At 32.0% G+C, this 19,364-nt stretch overlaps 7 protein-coding genes across 7 annotated transcripts; 4 read left to right on the top strand and 3 right to left on the bottom strand.

Annotated features, from left to right (window-relative positions):
- Nucleotides 1–183: 183 nt before the first annotated feature.
- Nucleotides 184–1,874, bottom strand: LOC128957694 (uncharacterized). The gene has a single exon (XM_054303499.1). The coding sequence runs from the start codon at nucleotides 1,662–1,664 to the stop codon at nucleotides 294–296; it is 1,371 nt and encodes a 456-aa protein (XP_054159474.1). The 5' UTR covers nucleotides 1,665–1,874; the 3' UTR covers nucleotides 184–293.
- A 545-nt stretch (nucleotides 1,875–2,419) lies between these two features.
- LOC128958232 (uncharacterized) lies at nucleotides 2,420–3,801 on the top strand. Its single transcript, XM_054304048.1, has 4 exons — nucleotides 2,420–2,516; nucleotides 2,630–2,881; nucleotides 2,945–3,584; nucleotides 3,707–3,801. Exons 1-4 carry the CDS (start codon nucleotides 2,439–2,441, stop codon nucleotides 3,799–3,801), a joined length of 1,065 nt encoding a protein of 354 aa, XP_054160023.1. The 5' UTR covers nucleotides 2,420–2,438.
- Nucleotides 3,802–5,633: 1,832 nt separating this feature from the next.
- Nucleotides 5,634–7,109, top strand: LOC128958231 (uncharacterized). The gene is made up of 4 exons (XM_054304047.1): nucleotides 5,634–5,835; nucleotides 5,919–6,304; nucleotides 6,391–6,630; nucleotides 6,702–7,109. The coding sequence occupies exons 1-4, from the start codon at nucleotides 5,634–5,636 to the stop codon at nucleotides 7,062–7,064; spliced, it is 1,191 nt and encodes a 396-aa protein (XP_054160022.1). The 3' UTR covers nucleotides 7,065–7,109.
- Nucleotides 7,110–10,678: 3,569 nt separating this feature from the next.
- LOC128958314 (phospholipid scramblase 2-like) lies at nucleotides 10,679–12,519 on the bottom strand. Its single transcript, XM_054304154.1, has 3 exons — nucleotides 12,470–12,519; nucleotides 11,070–12,371; nucleotides 10,679–10,739 (listed from the first exon to the last, which is right to left on the bottom strand). The coding sequence occupies exons 2-3, from the start codon at nucleotides 12,322–12,324 to the stop codon at nucleotides 10,687–10,689; spliced, it is 1,308 nt and encodes a 435-aa protein (XP_054160129.1). The 5' UTR covers nucleotides 12,325–12,371; nucleotides 12,470–12,519; the 3' UTR covers nucleotides 10,679–10,686.
- Nucleotides 12,520–15,056: 2,537 nt separating this feature from the next.
- LOC128957526 (uncharacterized) lies at nucleotides 15,057–15,862 on the bottom strand. The gene is made up of 2 exons (XM_054303297.1): nucleotides 15,493–15,862; nucleotides 15,057–15,398 (listed from the first exon to the last, which is right to left on the bottom strand). The coding sequence occupies exons 1-2, from the start codon at nucleotides 15,819–15,821 to the stop codon at nucleotides 15,077–15,079; spliced, it is 651 nt and encodes a 216-aa protein (XP_054159272.1). The 5' UTR covers nucleotides 15,822–15,862; the 3' UTR covers nucleotides 15,057–15,076.
- A 485-nt stretch (nucleotides 15,863–16,347) lies between these two features.
- Nucleotides 16,348–16,929, top strand: LOC128958230 (integumentary mucin C.1-like). The gene has a single exon (XM_054304046.1). The coding sequence runs from the start codon at nucleotides 16,348–16,350 to the stop codon at nucleotides 16,927–16,929; it is 582 nt and encodes a 193-aa protein (XP_054160021.1).
- Nucleotides 16,930–17,654: 725 nt separating this feature from the next.
- Nucleotides 17,655–18,762, top strand: LOC128958229 (ubiquitin carboxyl-terminal hydrolase 2-like). Its single transcript, XM_054304045.1, has one exon. It carries the CDS (start codon nucleotides 17,719–17,721, stop codon nucleotides 18,760–18,762), a length of 1,044 nt encoding a protein of 347 aa, XP_054160020.1. The 5' UTR covers nucleotides 17,655–17,718.
- The last annotated feature ends 602 nt before the right edge of the window (nucleotides 18,763–19,364 follow it).

Genomic DNA, 19,364 nt, shown 5'->3' with positions numbered 1-19,364 from the left:
AATTTTTATATAATTTATTTTTTAATATTATCTATTAAAAGGTCATCAGATATAAAAGGATTAAACAAATTAGCAAATTAGAGAAAATTCAGATAAACTTTAAAAATTAACAAATAATAATATATTTATAATAATTGTAATAACAAAAAATTTATTATAATATTTACAAACAAATGACAAACACTAGAAATTGAGAGATATTTTTATTATTTGTTAATATGACTGCATAATGATAATAATTATGGGAACAGTTGGTGTTTCAATGATGGAGTAGTGGTGTAGTTGTCTTTATATTATTTTTTGACTCCTGGGTATTGTGACACTGACTTGACTTTTGCTTCTTTGCCCATAAGCTGTTTGTAATAGTTTTCTCCAATCGATTCGGTCGATTTGGTTTTGCCTAACTTTTTACTGACCGGTTTTGCGGCAATGCGTGTTTTGGACGGACCTTTCGACGCCTGCGGACCTTTATATTGCGATATAGACTTGACCTTTTGGTCACCTTTGGTAAGCTGTGCGTAGTAGTCTTGACCATCGTTGCTGGGCGCGGGGCCGGCAGGTGCCTCAGCTTGAGTATCTTTGGGCGTAACGGTTTGGTCGAGCGGGTCAGAGAAAAATGAGAACAAATAGGCCACTATCGAGAGAATCGGTACCCAAAACAGAAAATAAACGGCAATTCCCAGACCGACACTGATTAACCAGAAGATCTCGTGGTCGCTGTCTTTGCTATTGGAGTCTTGTTTAGCAAAATAGTGTTTATCGGACGTCAAATAAGCGGCTCCGCCTCCAAGTGCTATACCCACTACTATGCATAACGTAAGAAATAAGTATCGACAGTAAACACAACATCCTTTTGCCTTTTTGTTATATAATGTCCTTTTGATACAACACCTGTAGAATAGACACATAATTATGAGTCCGAGTGCCGCACAGCTGCAGGCCGTTAGTCCGGAAAATAGTGCGGCAAAGAAGCCGTCGCTGTAGTCTTTGCATAGACCTGTCTTACAAGGTATCAAAAAGACTGTTTGCAACAGAATCTGATTGATGGACACAAAAAACAATATGATATACTCGAGAGCCGTCAACGTCTGGCTCGGACTAAGCTCGGCTTCTAGTGGTCGCTGTTCTCGTGTGGCCGCCGGATGTGAGTGGGCATTAAAATCCTTTGCTTTAGCCATATTAGTGATGGCACTGCCGACGTATGCAATGTTGGCCTCAGGACTGGATAGCTCTTGGATCTCAATAATAGTCACATTGATAGTGCCCTCACCGTTATGGTTGACCGTAACGTTCTTGATGTCGGCCAGCGGTTCTTTTCGGTAAAGTAGAAACCGACAGACCCTAAGACTTGAGTTTTCGCCCTTTTGGATGCTATTTTCCAATTGTTTTGGCGGTATCTGTAGGACAATAAGCGATCGATTGCTGTCACAGACTTCCACAGTAACAGTAGTTTTGTCGATCAAAAAGTTTGGCTTAAAGTTGCCAAAAATGAAGCGAATGACGTACCGATATTTGGCTGTTCTTGTCGTACACTTATCGCACACTTTGTCCCAGTAGTAGATGTCCGGCGGGAACAGGAAATAGACGACCAGTGATAGCAACGATATAGACAGCCATATGATGCCAGTGATAATGTAAGACAATTTATAGATTATTTCTGTCATCACTGTGTCGTTGATATGATGAGATCACAATTTTTTTGTTAAGATATAAAAACTAATTGGTTTGAAGCTTATCTAGATTTTTTAGGTCTAACTTTATTTATAAAAAAACAACACTACAGTTAACAGCTAATAGAGAAATGACAAATGTTTTTATTAAGTTTTAACAACTTTTAGATTTAATAAACTGTTTCATAATTGAAGTTATCATTGAATTTTAAATTTTGAATTTGTTTTCTAATCTTTAGATAACGTGAATTTATCAGTATTTTATAATTATTGAATTATAAACATTGTTTTACAGCTTATCAATAGTTTTTTTAGAACAAATCTATATTATAGACAGCCAGTCGAAAATTATTTGCCACAAACCTATCCCCACCCACTCAACAAGGATGTGGAGGGTTAGGAATGAGGTGATGAGGTGGGGTGGGTGGGATGTTTTGGGTTATATAGTAGTTTGTTAGGTATAGGTGGTGTAGAGTCATATTATCATTTATATATTTTTTACTTCTAATGTGAATACAATTGAGTGATTTCACGTGCAAATAGTATTATTAAAACATTTAATACAGTGTTGTAATGCACGCGCAAACAATATAAAAAACTAAGCCCTCTCTAAGGTAAGTGTTGCCATAAAACAAAAAATATTATACAATAAACAAATACTTAGTAATGCGAGAAATAATATATTAATTTTTAAATTTCAATAAATAACACATTTATCTTGTAATACAAATCAGAAAATTGTGAAAAATTTTTTTATTTATTTCAGTCATGTCTTCATTGATAAACTTGTTTTGTTTACTCTGTCTGACACTTCTTGTGCCGACAAATGCTAACCAATTGGTTAAAGTAATTGATTTTATAAAACATTTTTCGATTATCAATAAATAAATAAAAAACCTATTGATATAAAAAATATATAGAAATGTTTAACAAAAATTATTGTTTTCATTATAACCGAGAATTCATCGTTCATCTGCGGTCAGCCAATTGATTCAATACTATCGGACATCAGTAATGAAAAGATAAAATTATGGATATTTTCTGGAGATCGCTATTATCTGATCGACAATTTTGTAGTCAATGAACAACAATCGACGTATAATATAGTAACGAAAAACGGATCAATTAGTTCATTGAACAACAATCTAAGCGCACCAATAGAGCTGGCATTTGATTACACAGATGGCTATCATCTCATCAATATAAATAAAGTCTCAAATCATAACACAATTTGTTTCAAAACATTGACATTAATTCAAACATTATTTTTTTAGACATTGAGTGCAAAGGAATGGATACTAACAAAGGATTGGCATCTAATCAAAGAATCAAATTTTATCTCAGATGACGATCGTCTGGAGGGTTTGGGTTATGGTTTCAATATATCTGAACCGGTTTATTTGAAATATTTTTATGGCACTATTATTGTCTACTTCAATGAAGTTAACTACTATTCGTTGGTCAAGAGGACAGTCAATAGCAGCACACATACCGATGAGATAACGTTTAGTTACGATATTAATAATATTGAATATAATACGAGTTTTGTCACTCATTTCAATGATAAACCAATCGGTCACGGGATACGAACGCACCAATACTTATATCTGATTGCTGGCCAATATGTTTTTGCCCTTAAGTTTGTTAAGGATATGGATAAAGTCGACTATTGGATGCCAATGTCTCAGTTTATGAATTTGGATCAATTGATTACTTGCGAATCCAGAACAACCATCTCTACTATTACTGTAACTAATAGTACAACTAGTGATAAGATTAGTACAACCATTGAATCTACCGGTTTTAGTATAGTATTAATTATTTTGCTTATTGTTGTCATTATCGTTGTCATCATTATTAGTATTATAATTTTGATTATCATTATTATCCATCTTCGTGCTAATGATCGCGAAAGTATGTATATATATATATATATATATATATATATATATTATAATTACATAAAAACTAATAGAAATATAATTTAAGTGTTGATAATAATAATTGTTTTAATTAATTTATTTATTAATCTGAAGAACCAGCCGCCAAATCAACGGTTGGCAATACACTGGGCTTTGAAAACAGTGCCGCCAGTGATGACAACACTTCAACAATGAGAGAGAGCCTCTAATAACTGGAAAAATACTATTTAATTATTTTTCAAATTTTTGTTGTTTTATATTTGTTAATGAAATTTATCTAATTTTTGTTGTTGTTGTAAATATTTTACTTATATATATTAAAATATTATATCTATATATTGATTGATAGAGATATTAATGAATTGAATTAATGATTCGATTCAGTGATAAACAATTGTTAATACAATAGTTTATATAAATCAAATAAATTTTATAATTTATTTGATTATAAAGTAATACTGTCTTAATTATAAGTTATTAAATACAATATATTTTTTTCGTTGTATTAGTTTAAAAAAATAATTTTTCTATATTAAATATCAAATATTAAGAAAATCACTAAAATAATTACACTTAAAACAAGTTTTTTTATTTAACTATAATTGACATTACAATAAACAACAACAAAAAACACACACAATGTCAATGTCTTCACTACAATAATAATTCATTGACAACATCGATGACCATCTGTTTGACCGGCGCTCCGATGATCCGAATTTGTGGTATGTGTTGATGACTGACATCGCGTTGTTTCGGTTTTCGCATCTCTCTGAGCACACGATAGCCACAGTTGACCAGAAGTCCAATTAAGGCGATGTACATTAGCGTCAGGATGTAAACGGTGTGTCCGGTTGTCAACAATAGCCAAATGACTGACATACCAGTTGTCGCCGGTTTATTACCGATGCCATTGGTGCTCAAATTGTAGTGCTGTTTGTCGACTACAATCGGATCCAAAATCAATTGATTTGCATTGATTTCTCTCTTCTCTTCATTTGAATTCCAGTACTTTGAAGGAATCGTTTGTCGACATTGTTGTTGACGCTCTTTATCACTTGCAATGTCTTCTTCTTTTTCAGTCATCGATTGATGATCTACTGTTGATTGCCATTTGATCCGTTTCTTGAGTTCCATATTTGACTTCGAGTGAATCAACAACTGCTGTGAATCTTCAAACTCATGGGTTTGTACAGTAATCACAGTCTGTATGGTTTGATCATCTCTTTTGGCATCGCTTTCTTTGTCGGACATAAACAGTTGATCGCTAATATCAGACCAATCAGTACTGTTCAGTTCACCTTTCTCTTGAACTACTGGTTCTGTGTCTCCAAACTCGTGAGTTTTTACTGAAGTAGGCTTTTGGTAGCTTTTGTTGGCATCACTTTCATTGCCGTTGTAGTTGTTGTTAGTGTTGTCCACCACTAGGTCTTCACTAATGTCAGACCAATCAATACTATCCATTAAATTACTCATTGATTTTTATATGACTTTTACTATGAATTAATGTCTGATCGAAGATATGGTTAACTAAACGTTAACTTTTTTTCAAAAACTAAATTACTGTTTAATAAAAACTATTGGTTAAAGTTCGGTATATAAACTCATTGATTGTTGAAGTTTCACGCGCGTCGTTATAACCATTATATTTATAAGAAATGTAGTACTATTTTATCACTTTGTTTTAGGTTAGATTTGAGTGGGTGTGTAGGGTTAGGAAGTGGTATGTGGGATAGGAATAAACGGTAAGTAAGGGCTAGTATCTTATTTTATCTAAAAAATTGTTAAATTATCATTTTAACAACAAATGCCTTACATATACTGAAGCTGTTCCAAACTATTTATTAAAAAATAAACTTATTTTGAAATTTCAAAATTCACGCTTTAATTATTATTAAATTATAATAATTATTATTGTATTTATTGATTTCATTATTTATATAACACTGATATTAACGATAAACTAAATCTCTTGTGATTTGTTTATATTTTATATATGATTATGTTTTTCTCTATCAATTTAATGATAATATTAACTTTGATGTTCATCGATAAAAGTCAGTCAACTAGTATTTGTGACATTAAATCTATAAAATCTGTGTTCAACTTAAACGATAACATATATACAGTAGAAAACAGTGATACAAATCAATCTCCAGTTTTTTGGAAATCACTTAACGGTTCAAACAGTGTTTCAAAAGATAATGAATTGCAATCGTTGATCGAAAAATGTGGATTTATTAGTAATTAATTATAAATATCACTATAAAATTGTAATAATATTTGCAATAATAATACAATAACCATATAATATATACATTAATAGTCACTAAACCAATATTTGGTATACACTTCTCCCGAGTCTATGAGTGCCATATGAATGAAGTTCACTGCCGAGACCCGAACTATACGTTTGACGGTATTGACCACTGCAAAGGCAATGCACTCTACTGTCAAAATATGACCAAATTTATCGACGTTGTCCTCATCATTGGATATGATTCGGAGGCCGCTGTCCGACAGTCCTATCAAGCGTTTCGCTATCAGAGAAGCGGTGATAGTAATGGCAATGATCTGACAATTATCGACAATATCAATGATATGCCTTTCGGGTGGCCAGTCAGATGTCCACTAAATGATAGCAAACTTTTCTATCTTCAAACAGGCGAAGTTGTGGAGGCTGTGAATTACAATCCCCTGAAATATGAATTAGTAATATAATATATAACATAAATTATTTTATGTTAAATCCATAGTAAAATGGGTTGAATCAAATTATAAATATTTTTTGTTTGAAGATAGTATTGTTTAAAAGTGCCAAAAAAGACAAAATTATGTTGAGATCCGCTATGCTTAAGATCGACCACTGGTTTTATAAGGATCGATGGACTCTCTATGATCCCAAACCCGTATACCATACTATTGGTTTGGTTCAAATGAGGGCCAATATTTACGCTATCGGTGCCGACGATAACTTTCAATTATTTTACTACAAAATATTTGGTCTGCAAAATCATAGCCGCGAGTTCACAGCACAGGTATGTATGCTTTGTTTATCAACATTTATTGGTAATTACATCTATACTGTTTGTACTGTATTAATGTGTAGAGTATCAACTATTATGGACTGTTTAAGTGCACCGGTAGTGTCACGTTTACAGTAAATCCTGACTACACTACGATCACCACCACTATTACTACCGGTGCCCAACCACTGCCTAATTCGTCGTCCACCAGCCGTTTTCCAAACAACCAGTCGATGACTACTCGTATAACCTCTACATCGTCGATACCGATCAATAATTTTTGGCACTTAATAATCATACCGTTGTTTCTCATTATTACTGTTGTTGTCGTTTTGGTTATATCATACATATGTTTTTATCGGACAAATAAAAAAGTCGACTCCACAACCATAACCAAACCCGTGACACCGCAAAATCGGGAGATTAAAACTGTCCTCCAGAGATAATCAATCAAAATTATTAAAATGTTTATATTTAGACTGTACCATTGCATACCGTTACTGTAATATGAAAAATATTTTATAATTTTTATTTATCTTTTTTTTATTAAATATTTTTTGAGTATAAAATAAAACAATTGACTATTAAAAATTTAAATTAATGTATTATAACTTTAATGTAAACTATTTATAACAAATTATATAAATTCTTTAACCAACAGCTCATTCCACGGATACATAATAGGATTAGTAGTAGTAGTAGTAGTAGTAGTAGTAGTAGTAGTAGTAGTAGTAGTAGTAGTAGTAGTAGTAGTAGTAGTAGTAGTAGTAGTAGTAGTAGTAGTAGTAGTAGTAGTAGTAGTAGTAGTAGTAGTAGTAGTAGTAGTAGTAATAGTAGTAGTAGTAGTAAATACCTATAAGAAGTTATGAAAAATAAAATAAGTATTTAATTATTGAACTAAAATTGCTAACATTAATATAATTTAAATCAGCTTTTAATATACAATATGTCATTAAAATGTATATCATTTTAATTTAAATAAGACTTTTATTGTATGATTCATACGCAAGAATGTCTCAATTGTCCGAATAGACTGTTTTTTTGGCTCTACAAAAGATTGGGAATTTGTTTTTTATATTGCTTTTAAAAGTGTTATATAAAAACTATTAAAATATCTTTATATTTGGGTTAGTTTAAGGGGTGGGTTGTATGAGGTTAGGAGGTTGTGGTGGGGTGGGTTAGGAAATTGTATCTGTTTTAAGTGTTATCTGTACAATCCTGATATGTATTATATTAGTATTTTATTTATAATGCGAATAAAAAAATTTCTTCTATTAAAATATAAACTAGATTATCCCGCGCAACATGTATAGCCGTGCAATGTAGTAAAGTGTAATTACACGACACCTGCCTACCTGTCCCTAAAATTTACCAGTGCTCAATAAACATTTAAAATTTCCCATAGAAATAACATTGCTTTCAATAAAAATTACATTTTTAGATTTGAATTAAAATATGGTTGTTGAGGAAAGGTGTCATACAAACAGACAAACAGACAAAACTATTATCTTAAAGTGTTATCTTGATTGCAAACATTTTTTAAAAAAATTTATAAATTAAAAATTAAATTTAAAACTACAATACTATTGAATTGATAAAAATATTTTAGTAAAACACCAGTAATTTAGAAGATTTAGTAACAAAATGCAAGACCAACAACAAGAAAACCCTTTGGATGCGATTGTCAACGACATCAACAATACGCTCAACACTCCGGTAGTTTATGTAAGGCGCAGTCAAACTGGTGGCCAACCGTATATCGATATGACTACACAAGAACCACAGCTTCTACACATTGTAAACGAAGATTATCCGATATATGTTGAGTTTAATCATAACAGTCCAGTCATCAGATTTGGCAACAATTGGGTTCTTCGTGGTTATCGAGTCGACTACGAAGTTGTTCGCCATGTATTGCAAACTACCTTTCCTATTAGCCACAAAGCATATTCGGCTATGTTTTCGTATGGCATAAAAAACAATGGAGGTGCTCAAGCAGTATTGGTTGACGAACCGCATCTAAAACTATATGTCATCGATAATGACACGGCTATAGCGCTGCGCGATCAGTGCGTTACGTGCGCCGGCCATCAGTCACTCATTTACAGGTTAGTCATAATTGCCTACAGATTATTACAGCTTACCGAGCATTTGTATGAATGGATCTCACAGGGCGTCATCGATGATGAAATTATTGAACAATGGCGTACATATATTTATGGATCAATTGGACGTTATGTACGACAACTGCTCTTAGCCGAAGCCGCCGATGTAGTCTACAGGAGTGCTATTGTCCGCACCAATACAATGGAAGCACTTCGACCACATCACACACCAATGCCACCATTACAGCTACCGGTAGCACAGATTGGTCAGTTGCTACCATTTGATGGCAACATCGGTATCAATCAATTAAATGACAATATTCAGGAACTAACTCACAGTCTACAAGACATCGAACTGTATACCAGAGATTGGGAACAGGAGTTTAATCGGTTCGCTAATTTAGACACATCTACTGAATTCGAGAACATTGCAGGTCAACAACACATTGTACTAAATAATGGTCAAGAATTTGACTTAGTTGTCGGTCACGGGGTCACAAATATCGACGGTATAGAAATGCCGACACACATGTTGTGGTCAGAAAATTTCACGGACTCTCATAACAGAACGTATCGCTTGATACGAGTGCCCGATTGGAATCATTCATGGATTATAGAAAAAAACACTCGAATGGGATTTATTATACCATTACACAGTCACGGTCTGGCGGGCAGTCATCCGCTGGTCAACAATAATAATCTTAATTTGCTCAGTGGTAACAACGGCTGTCAGACAATGTCGCTGAACTTTGTGGACATCCCACAGCTGAACCATCAACGCGTCTATTTTGTCAATCGTAATATGGCCGCCGAATTGTTGACAATATTTGAAACGAATCAAGCGTTGGCCCAATATCACCGATTTTTTGAAGATCTGCTGCCATTGACTCAAACTTTATGCGATATGCGTCGGGCGGTCCAAAACAATGCCGACATCGATCAGCAGCTCATCCAATGGATGAATACTCAGTCGCAAGTGTTGTTCGGTTTTGCCAACAGATTGTTTAACAACTATAAATGGCTCGTCAGTCTCGAACAGATCTGGAAATACGCTATACTCGCGCCTAATATTAATGCTCCCAATCTGGCTAATCGGGAACACCCGCCACATGCCATTCCAACACAACTGGGTGTTTATGGATTAGGAGATTCCATGCATTTACAACCAAAATGGCAACAAGAAATACTACAACTACCACAATAAAAACAATGGCAACAATGGCAAGAGTTCAATCGTAAGGATAGTATTAGTGGTGAAAATCAATTGCTTATCAATAATAAATACCAACTAAAAGTATATTTTGTTCACTTTTTTGATATATTGTATTAATAATGACTATTAATTGATTCCCATTATTGTAGTCTATGTGCGGAAATCGCTTCGTAACCAATGCGTTAGGTATGTCGACAATCAGTCACTTATTTTCAGGTTAGTCATAATAGCCTTTAGACTAATAGAGCTGACACCGCGTATTTGTATCGATGGATCAGAGAGAATGCCGCAGAAGTAAATATTGAAGAATTGCGTGCAATTATTCACGGGTTTAGTGGACTCTATGTAAAGCAAATGAGATTAGCCGAAGCCGCCCATGTAGTCTACAGGAGTGACATTGCAACACAAGTGGGTGTATATGGATTGGCAAGAGCTCCGAGTTTACAACCAAAATGGCAACAAAAAACCACTACAACTACAACAATGGCAGCAATGGCAACAATGGCAAGAGTAACAGTAATAAGGAAAGTAGTAGTAGTAGTAGTAGTAGTAGTAGTGATGATAATCAATTGAAAAATATTTATAGAAAGTATTAATAAATACGAAAACACGTTACGTTATATAACTTAAAATACTCTATTTATAAATTTATATATAGAAACTAAATAAAAATAAACATATTATCTAAATTTATATAATAATAATTTATGCTTTATTTTGATTAATTTGAGATCAATTATTAGCCAGCAGTCACCAATCATTGTCACTGTTCATTGAATTGCTAGACATTGACCTGTAAGATCCTTTTATAAAATAAAATAAATTTAGTATTGGTTATTGAAAAGCATACTTTAAAAAATAAATTGATTATAATTTTTTAAAATTTTATTTGTAATATAATATTTATTTATTAATACTATTATAAAGATTATAAACTTTATAAAAGTTTACTTTAAATATAACTAATTAACAAAAAATTACTGACTTTTTTATTATATTATAATATAAGATAACTGTAACTGATTTCTAATAGAAAATATTGCTATTATATTATAATAATCAAACAAAAATTCTTAAATAATAACTAGAAATACATAAAATTAATAAAATATTGAAATATTAGTAATGATAACCGTAATGGGGTGCAAAAGTCATGCCCGGTGCCATCCCGTAGCAGCCGTGTCCATGATAAACTCCCGGTCCGTACATCATACCCATACCGCCGTTATGGTGGCGTTGGGGTTGGCGCTCAAAATACATATAATCAATGAGAAAGGCGGCGCCCACTAACAATGCTTTTGCTTTGACATCCAAATCCATGGGAAATGTTATACTATAAATGTCAGCATTGGTAAAATACTCGCGCATCATTCCCGACCACTGCTTATTGATCTGACCGATCATCATATCTTTATCGCGGGACAGTATGTTAAAGTGGATATCACTGAAAAATAGTTGAATGACACACAGCGGACCTTTGATGCGCAATATCTTGCGGCCGGTGTCGTCCTCCACGATATAGACTGGCCGAATCGGATGCCATTTTTGTCTAATGTGTCCCAATAGACAGCCGGGAGGGGCTTCCACTCGAATCAACTGCAAACAACAGATACAACAGCAACAGTCGCACCGGTAGGGACGCGACAAATGCATAACTTGTCTGCCAGTATTATCGAGTATCTCGATATCGAAACTACGGTTCGGTCCGCAGACGTTAGTTATCAAAATATCGTTGATTTCTTTGGCAAAAAATACTAACTGACCCAAACTGTTCTGTATTTCGTATCGATTGTTGGTCAATATGCCGGTCATTGTCTGAAATAATAGGACCCGTTGTTTGATAATCAGTTGATCAACAGCTAGAAGATACTCGAGTCCGGGCGGTATTGTCCGCTGTTGGGTCGTTAGGACTGGCATTGGCATCGGCGGTGCACTCGGAAGTTCAGGTGGCAAATTGTTTTTTGTACGATATTCTTGCGATTCTTCGGGCGTCAACTGACGCATTATCTGCTGTTGGCCTGTCTTTGGATCAACTAATGTCTGCTGTGAAGCCATTGGCTGCATCGGCGATGGCGGTACTTGTCCTGTCATTAGTGGTGCTATTGGTGGTTGCATAGGTGTATGGCTACCATATACGTGTTGTTGATTATAATATGGCTGATTATTATATGACTGATTATTATATGACTGATTATTATATGGCTGGGCATTGTATGGCTGATTATTATATGGCTGGCCATTGTATGGCTGATTATTATATGGCTGTGCATTGTATGGTTGACTATTGTAGGTGTGAGCGTTGTATGGATGGCCAGTTGGTGATGGATGTCGATTATATTGTGGATTAGCATTATATGGAATCATTTGGTTACCAGTGTTTTGATACATATTTTGACAATTTTATATACAAAATACAATAATTAAGGTATTGTGTGCTAATAAAAAAAACAAAATGTTATTAAAACTCACAGAAAAAATAATTATTTATATAGTTATAAAAATTTATATTGTATTAAGTAAACAAAAATTTTACCTGAAATTTATTTTTTACAAATAAACCGTTTCGTATATTTATATACAATTAATTTACAAAATAATTTTATTTATATTTTTGTATAATTAAGTTCTCGCGCACCGTGACATCAAATCAGACAACGTGTTGATCATAAAAATTTATAAATTAACACTTATTGCTATATATTTATTATAATTTAGAGAAGTTATAATAATTTGCTTTAATTTTTGTAAATATATTTGTTTGCAATTCCGTAATTTAATTTTACTAATAAATTACTGTTTAAATAAAAGTTAAGAATTTTTTAGTTATTATTTTTTATTGAGTTTAGTGATTATGATTTTTATTTTTGCTATCATTATATTATATAAATTTTTATGAAACAAAATTAATGAATAAATAATACATTAAATGCAATAATAAAACATCAAAAACTATTAATCAATTTAATATATCATAGATTTTTGTTTCATTTGTTTGTTTGCTTTTCCGATTGTTTTCTTTCAATTAATCGTTTGATTTTGGTTTTACTAAAAAGAAACTCTTGTCTAATGTCTATCAATGAACGGACACAATGAGTGGTTCTGTCAGGAGTTTTGTCGTCAAATATCGGGTGTTGTCTCAGAGTTGCGTCACTCAGCGATGGCCGCAAATGATAATCTTTGGTCAACAATCGGCGCACAAATTCCACAATATTTGCCGTATAAACGCTTTCTGTGTCGTCACTATTTGCGTCCATCTGTTTGGTGTTAGGCATGTCTTGCAATACTGCGTCCAATTCGTCGTTAAAAAATCGATGTCTTTCGCGACGCACTTCCTTGAGATTGGATCGCTTGGAGTCGACATCAACGATAGGAAATGGTCGATGAAATGTCAACAACTCGTAAGACATAATACCCAGAGCCCAGACGTCTGTCTTTTTCTGACTCGATACCAGTCGACCAGAAATGGCTTCGGGCGGCCAATAGGTATAGGTGCCGCACTTTGCCGGTTTGGCGACAATTGCGCCGTCGGCGTTACGATATTTAGCCTCACCTACTGTATCGAAATCAGCTATTTTAGCTAAAAAACTGTCACTTTTACTGCTGTAAAACATCAAAACGTTAGCCGCTTTGAGATCCCGATGTGCGTAACCTCGACTGTGCATGTGATGCAAACCGTTAAAGATATCTTGGATTAATGTAATCACATGTTTGGCGCTAAACAAACTACAGGTGATTTCAATGTGACGTCTCATATGATGTCTCAGGTCGTGGACAGCCCACGGCATAGCTGTCACTCTAAATGACGGAGTCTTCATCTCAATGATCGTCATTACGTTTTTGTGATTGAATTTTCGGATCAGATTTACCTGTTTTTCAACAAACTCTGCATCACTTTTGTGGAACTTGAGGGCAATCTTTTTGTTGTTCAACTGTCCCTCGCATACCACTCCGAAACCTCCCCTACCCATGAATTTGCCTAACTTTACGTCATTATCTCGCAATACGGGCAACGCATTGACAATCAACTGTCTCAACTCTTTGGGTATTTTTGGATCAATTGGGAACTTCTTTTCGAGAGAGTATTGCTTAAGATTAGTGGCGAGTTCTGTAGCTGTCGTTGTCGGTGCCAATGGTTTTGTTAAGACATTTAAATACGACGTCGAATACGCTCTTCTATTGTAATTGGCTTTTGTCTTCTGTTCCGGTTCTGGATTAGGTAACGATAGATCTCGTGACAACACATGAGACAAAATTACTTCTTTTAGTGACTGCTCTTGTAATTTCTGAGTATCTTTTTGTTGATCGACACCACCACCACCAACAATAACAACTTCCGATTGTTTGTCACCGCTTAAAACTAAACGGTTTTCACATTTTTCCGATAAATTCATCACAACATCTGATTGTTTATCTAACTCTTTAGATTCAGTGATCATTACATCTTCGGCTTTTGCATCGACTGACAGTTCATTTATCTCGTAAAATGAGGTCACATATGATTGGTATTGACTTTCGTGATGACCGATATCTTTTGTGGTCAACTCTGGTCCTAAAATCGGATCAATTGTTTCACGTTTGCCATCGACTATACTCAAGAAATCGTTAATTGACATCATTTTCATTAAATCTTTGGCCGTATAATAGGTATCACAACAGCCGCTGTCTTTATCAGTCATTTTTTATATATATTTTAATTTAGATTTGAGAAATGATTTTTCAAAATTTTTAATGATAATTAACTAATTGTCGTTTAAAATATAAAAAATTTACGTTAATTTATTATGAAATTTAAATTAAACTTTAAATTTTATGAAAACACATGCAAAACTGTAAGTTTTAAATTTAGATTAGTTTTATGTATTGTATATTAAAGTTAGAAAATTAGAAATAATATAAATAAAAAAAAATATAAATTAATTTTTTATTTTTAATATAATTATTTACTACCACAACAACAACAAAAATTATCCATTAAAATTAAATTTATTATTTTATGCTGATTAAAATAATTAATTTATAGGATAAATAAAGTTTTGATTTATGTTTAAGTATTAATTTTTTGATTATATTTCTTAATATTAAACTAAACTTTATTATTTTTTTTGTCATCACATCACCGAATTTGTCACTATTTTTGTAACTAATTGAGAGATTCATTGCTGCCATCATTAGGAGGAAGTGTTTCATTGCTATCGTTATTATTTTTAGCTAACTGTTTACTATTGGTTTTTATTGATTTCTTGCATTTATCAATATTTTCATTAGATTTTTGACTGTCTTTTGCTTCTGTCTTATTGTTTGCCACCCGTCTCTTCACTTTAACCGACGATGACGACCGACGTTGTGTACTTGTTTTAGGTTTCATACAACACAACACAATCAGCGCTATAATTGCCACAATCAATATGACAAACAATATGCCATTCAGACTACTAGTGATTGTTATTATTAAAAATAGGCCACTGATTTGAAAAATTTTAAAATAAAGAATTGCAAAAAATAATTAATAAAACTACAATTTCATTAATAATAACACACAAAAAAAAACTGAATTACTAGTTTTGATTTTTCAGTTCTTTGAAATCACAGCAATAGGCTATTGAAACGATTTTATCGGTAATATTGTTGTCCACATCAGTAATGTTTTCTTCAAAGTGATCGACAAGACTCAGTGATTGACTGATGTTTATTGAGTTAGAGTAACAACAAAATGGTCGGTCTTCGTCCAGACAGTAGATCTTATTGTAGCCGTGAATGTGATGACTAAACGAGCAGACAATAGCACCGATACGTCGGATACAGTCGATATGATCAACAGTAACCAGTGCTGTCAAACATAAAACTTTGATTAGATTTCTCAATAATAATAATTTTCTTAAAATCATTTTTATGAAATTAATATTAACGTCAATTAATACATTAGTAATCAAATAATTAACTAAATCAGTTAAAATTGGATATTAATTATAATTTTTTTAATAATGAAATTATTGATATAATATCGCGCAACTATATAGATAATGAAGACAATAAATGTCAATAATATTAATTACTTTAATCAATACTATTTTTTTTAAATTGCAAGTATTTAAAAGACTAAAAAAAACATTTATTGACAAAAATTAATGCGCGGAAATAAATTAAACTTAGTTTTACTGTATCAACAAAAATATCTAAATTTATTCTAATCTTTTTTTCCATAAATTATATATAAATAGTTACAAAAAAAGAAGTATTCAAATAAAAATTTATTTAAAACAAATTAAAAGATACAATAAATACTGTATTTATATAAAGCGTGAAATATAATAAATAACAATAATTTATTTATTTAAAGTATAGTCGCAGTCATTATTTGAATTTCAAACTTTTCAAAAAAAAGAAATTAATAGATACCGATAGCCGATAGATATGACCATCAAATTATTGATTGTATTGGCAATTGTCAGTACATTAGCCAATAGTCAATTGTCATCATCAACTTTAAGCATTACTATCACTACTACCTTAAAGCCAATCGACGTGTCAACAACTAATGTGTCCACTGAATTGTCGCCGATTGTCAGTTCAGAGGTTACTAACAGCCCGACTAATGAATCAATTAATGGCACACAAACAACATCACCGACAATAGTGACAACAAATGAAAACACCACTTCAGTGCCATCAAACACATCAACAACTGTTGTAGTAAATGACACGACGACGACAACAATGGTCGTTGAAAGCAGCACTAAATCTACTATTATTGGACAGTCATCGTCATCTGCAGACTATGAAAGCACACTATCACCGCCAGATCAGACAAAATCATCTAAATGTTTGAATAATAATAATTGTATCGATAAATCATTTCATGAAGTTGTCAGAGATTTATCATTCTTACTGATTGTTATGGTATTCATTGGTTCACTTCTTGTAACCTTTTGTACAGTGTTTGGATACAAGACATTAACCAAAGAGTTGTCGACACCAAAGGAGTGTCAAAAATAATTATTTTCAACTATTTTTTATATAATATTTATTTTTTTTAATGTTAGTAAATGTTATGTTTTATTTTTAAACTAACTAATAATTAATTTTGTGTTTATCTAAATTAATAAATATTTTTGATATATACTATACATCTATATAATTTGGTAATGTTTGTATGTCCGTCACGCAAACAATTACTTTTAGCTCGATATTAAAATTAAAAATAATTAAAATAAATGTTAAATAAAATTTATTGTTGACTATTTTTAAATATTTAAATTTTTTTTTATTGTTTCACGTGTAAAGCAAACAAATATCTAAAATAAATTATTGAATGCTAAATTTAAATCACTATTGTTTTAGTATAATTTTTAACTTAATTAAAACATATAAGTTAACAAGTTTACATTACAATACATTAATACTATATATTGTACCTAAATTTGTTTTACATTAAATACAAAATGAATTTTAATAGCAAACTCGATAACTATTATAATAATTAATATTTTTTCTCTCTCCCTTTTTAAAACAAATAAAACTCAAGTGAAACTATAAAATTAATATTAAGTTAAATTCAATTCAGAAAACAATAAGTTAAATAAAAAAGTTTATTATTTAATTAATTTATAAATCCTTTTTGTAATTATCAAGAATTAATTTTTAAAATACTGTATACTTTTAATATATTTATCGCTACAATAATAAAATAAAAATTTTAATTTCTATGAAAATTTAAAATTGTTGTCATTATTGCCAGAAATATACAGAATATTTTAGTGGCAAATCAGTTAACAATTCAAAGATATGAGTCAATTGAATGATAGTATTGAGACAAAGGCCGATACCAATGACACCGATACCAGTGATGAGACAAAGAAAAAGCCAGAATTTAAAGGTTTAGACAATTTAGGAAATACTTGTTATATGAATTGTGTAATTCAGGCCTTGTATTCAATACCGGACTTTCGATACAATCTCAATATCAATGGCACTAAACCTCTTCATTTGGCGCTTAAAAACCTTTTTGATTCAATGGCCGCCAAATCGGATCAAACAAATGTAAATCCATGTGAATTCTGGGATATTTTTACTAATTACAGAAATCAGTTCAAAGACAGACAACAACAGCACGACTCGCAAGAGTTTCTCCGGTATTTGATTAATGGTTTACACGAAGAGGTAAACGTTGCAAAACAACAGACAAAGACAAACAATGGCCAACAATTGACAGATAAAAGACAGCGTCGGCCTAAAAGAGACAAAGTCTGGAACAGATACTTGAAGTTTGTGGACAATTCCTATCTTGTAATGATGTTTGTCGGACAACTCAAGTCTACCATTAAATGCAGTCATTGTGAGTCTGAAAGATATAATTGGGATATTTATTGGGATCTTTCACTGTCTATACCTGAAACCAATGATGACATTGACATTAATACATGTCTTAAAGAGTATACGGATGTCGAGGTACTCGACAACGACTCGATGCCCACTTGTGAGACGTGTCAGTCAAAGAGGAAGTCATTCAAGTCATTATCATTTTCCCGAATCCCTCCAATTCTTATCATTCAACTCAAGAAGTTTGTCAATGACGGCAACAAAATATCAAAAGCCGTTACAATTAACAGTCAACTTGTAATCAAAAGCCACAACTATTATCTGTTTGCCATAATATGTCATAACGGGACCACTTGTTCCAGAGGTCACTATACCAGCTATTGTCTGCACAATCACATCTGGTATCTGTTTGATGACGAAGTGGTACATAGTATTCAAACCATGGACTTCAACACTGTCTCATCAGATGCTTATATATTGTTTTACCGATCGGTTCAAAATCATAGATAACTTGTAGTTATTTACAAAATGAAAACTGTAAAGAAATAAAAATTTAATTAACTTTTTCCCAATCAAACCTATAAGACTAAAATACTATATCTTTTTGCTTATTTATTAAATTTTATAAATGATATTTTATTAATAAATAAATATTTCTAATTATCTAAATAAAGATTTTGGATGAAATATTTATTTAAAAAATAATTTAACTTTACTATACATAATATAGTTTATTTATTTTACTGATTTATTTAATTTTTAAAACATTGACATTCATTAAGTTAACTATTGTTTTTAATAGTATGTAATATCCAATTGATATGTCGAGGAATGGACACAAAAGTCTTTAAAAAAAACTCTCAATAGTTTCATTGCAAACATAACTAGAAGTTCCTAAACCATTGACAACAGTAGTCAATCAAACCTAACAAAAATAGTCACAAACATCACTAAAATTAGTGAAAATAGTTTTATTATATTTTCATTTCAATATAAAACTTTAATTTTAAGTATTAATAATAATTCTGTTCTCAAATTTTGTTTTCAAAATTTTTGTTTCACTATATTTAGTGTTGAAAGTTATGTAATAACACTTCAGTTTAGTTAACGTC

Source organism: Oppia nitens, unplaced genomic scaffold (assembly GCF_028296485.1).
Source record: "Oppia nitens isolate AA-2021 unplaced genomic scaffold, nextdenovo-longstitch-racon4-pilon3 scaffold3_pilon_pilon_pilon, whole genome shotgun sequence".
NCBI classification, from domain to species: Eukaryota; Metazoa; Arthropoda; class Arachnida; order Sarcoptiformes; family Oppiidae; genus Oppia; species Oppia nitens.
Note: the sequence above shows the minus strand (reverse complement) of the source record. Positions and strands in the feature narration are given on the sequence as shown.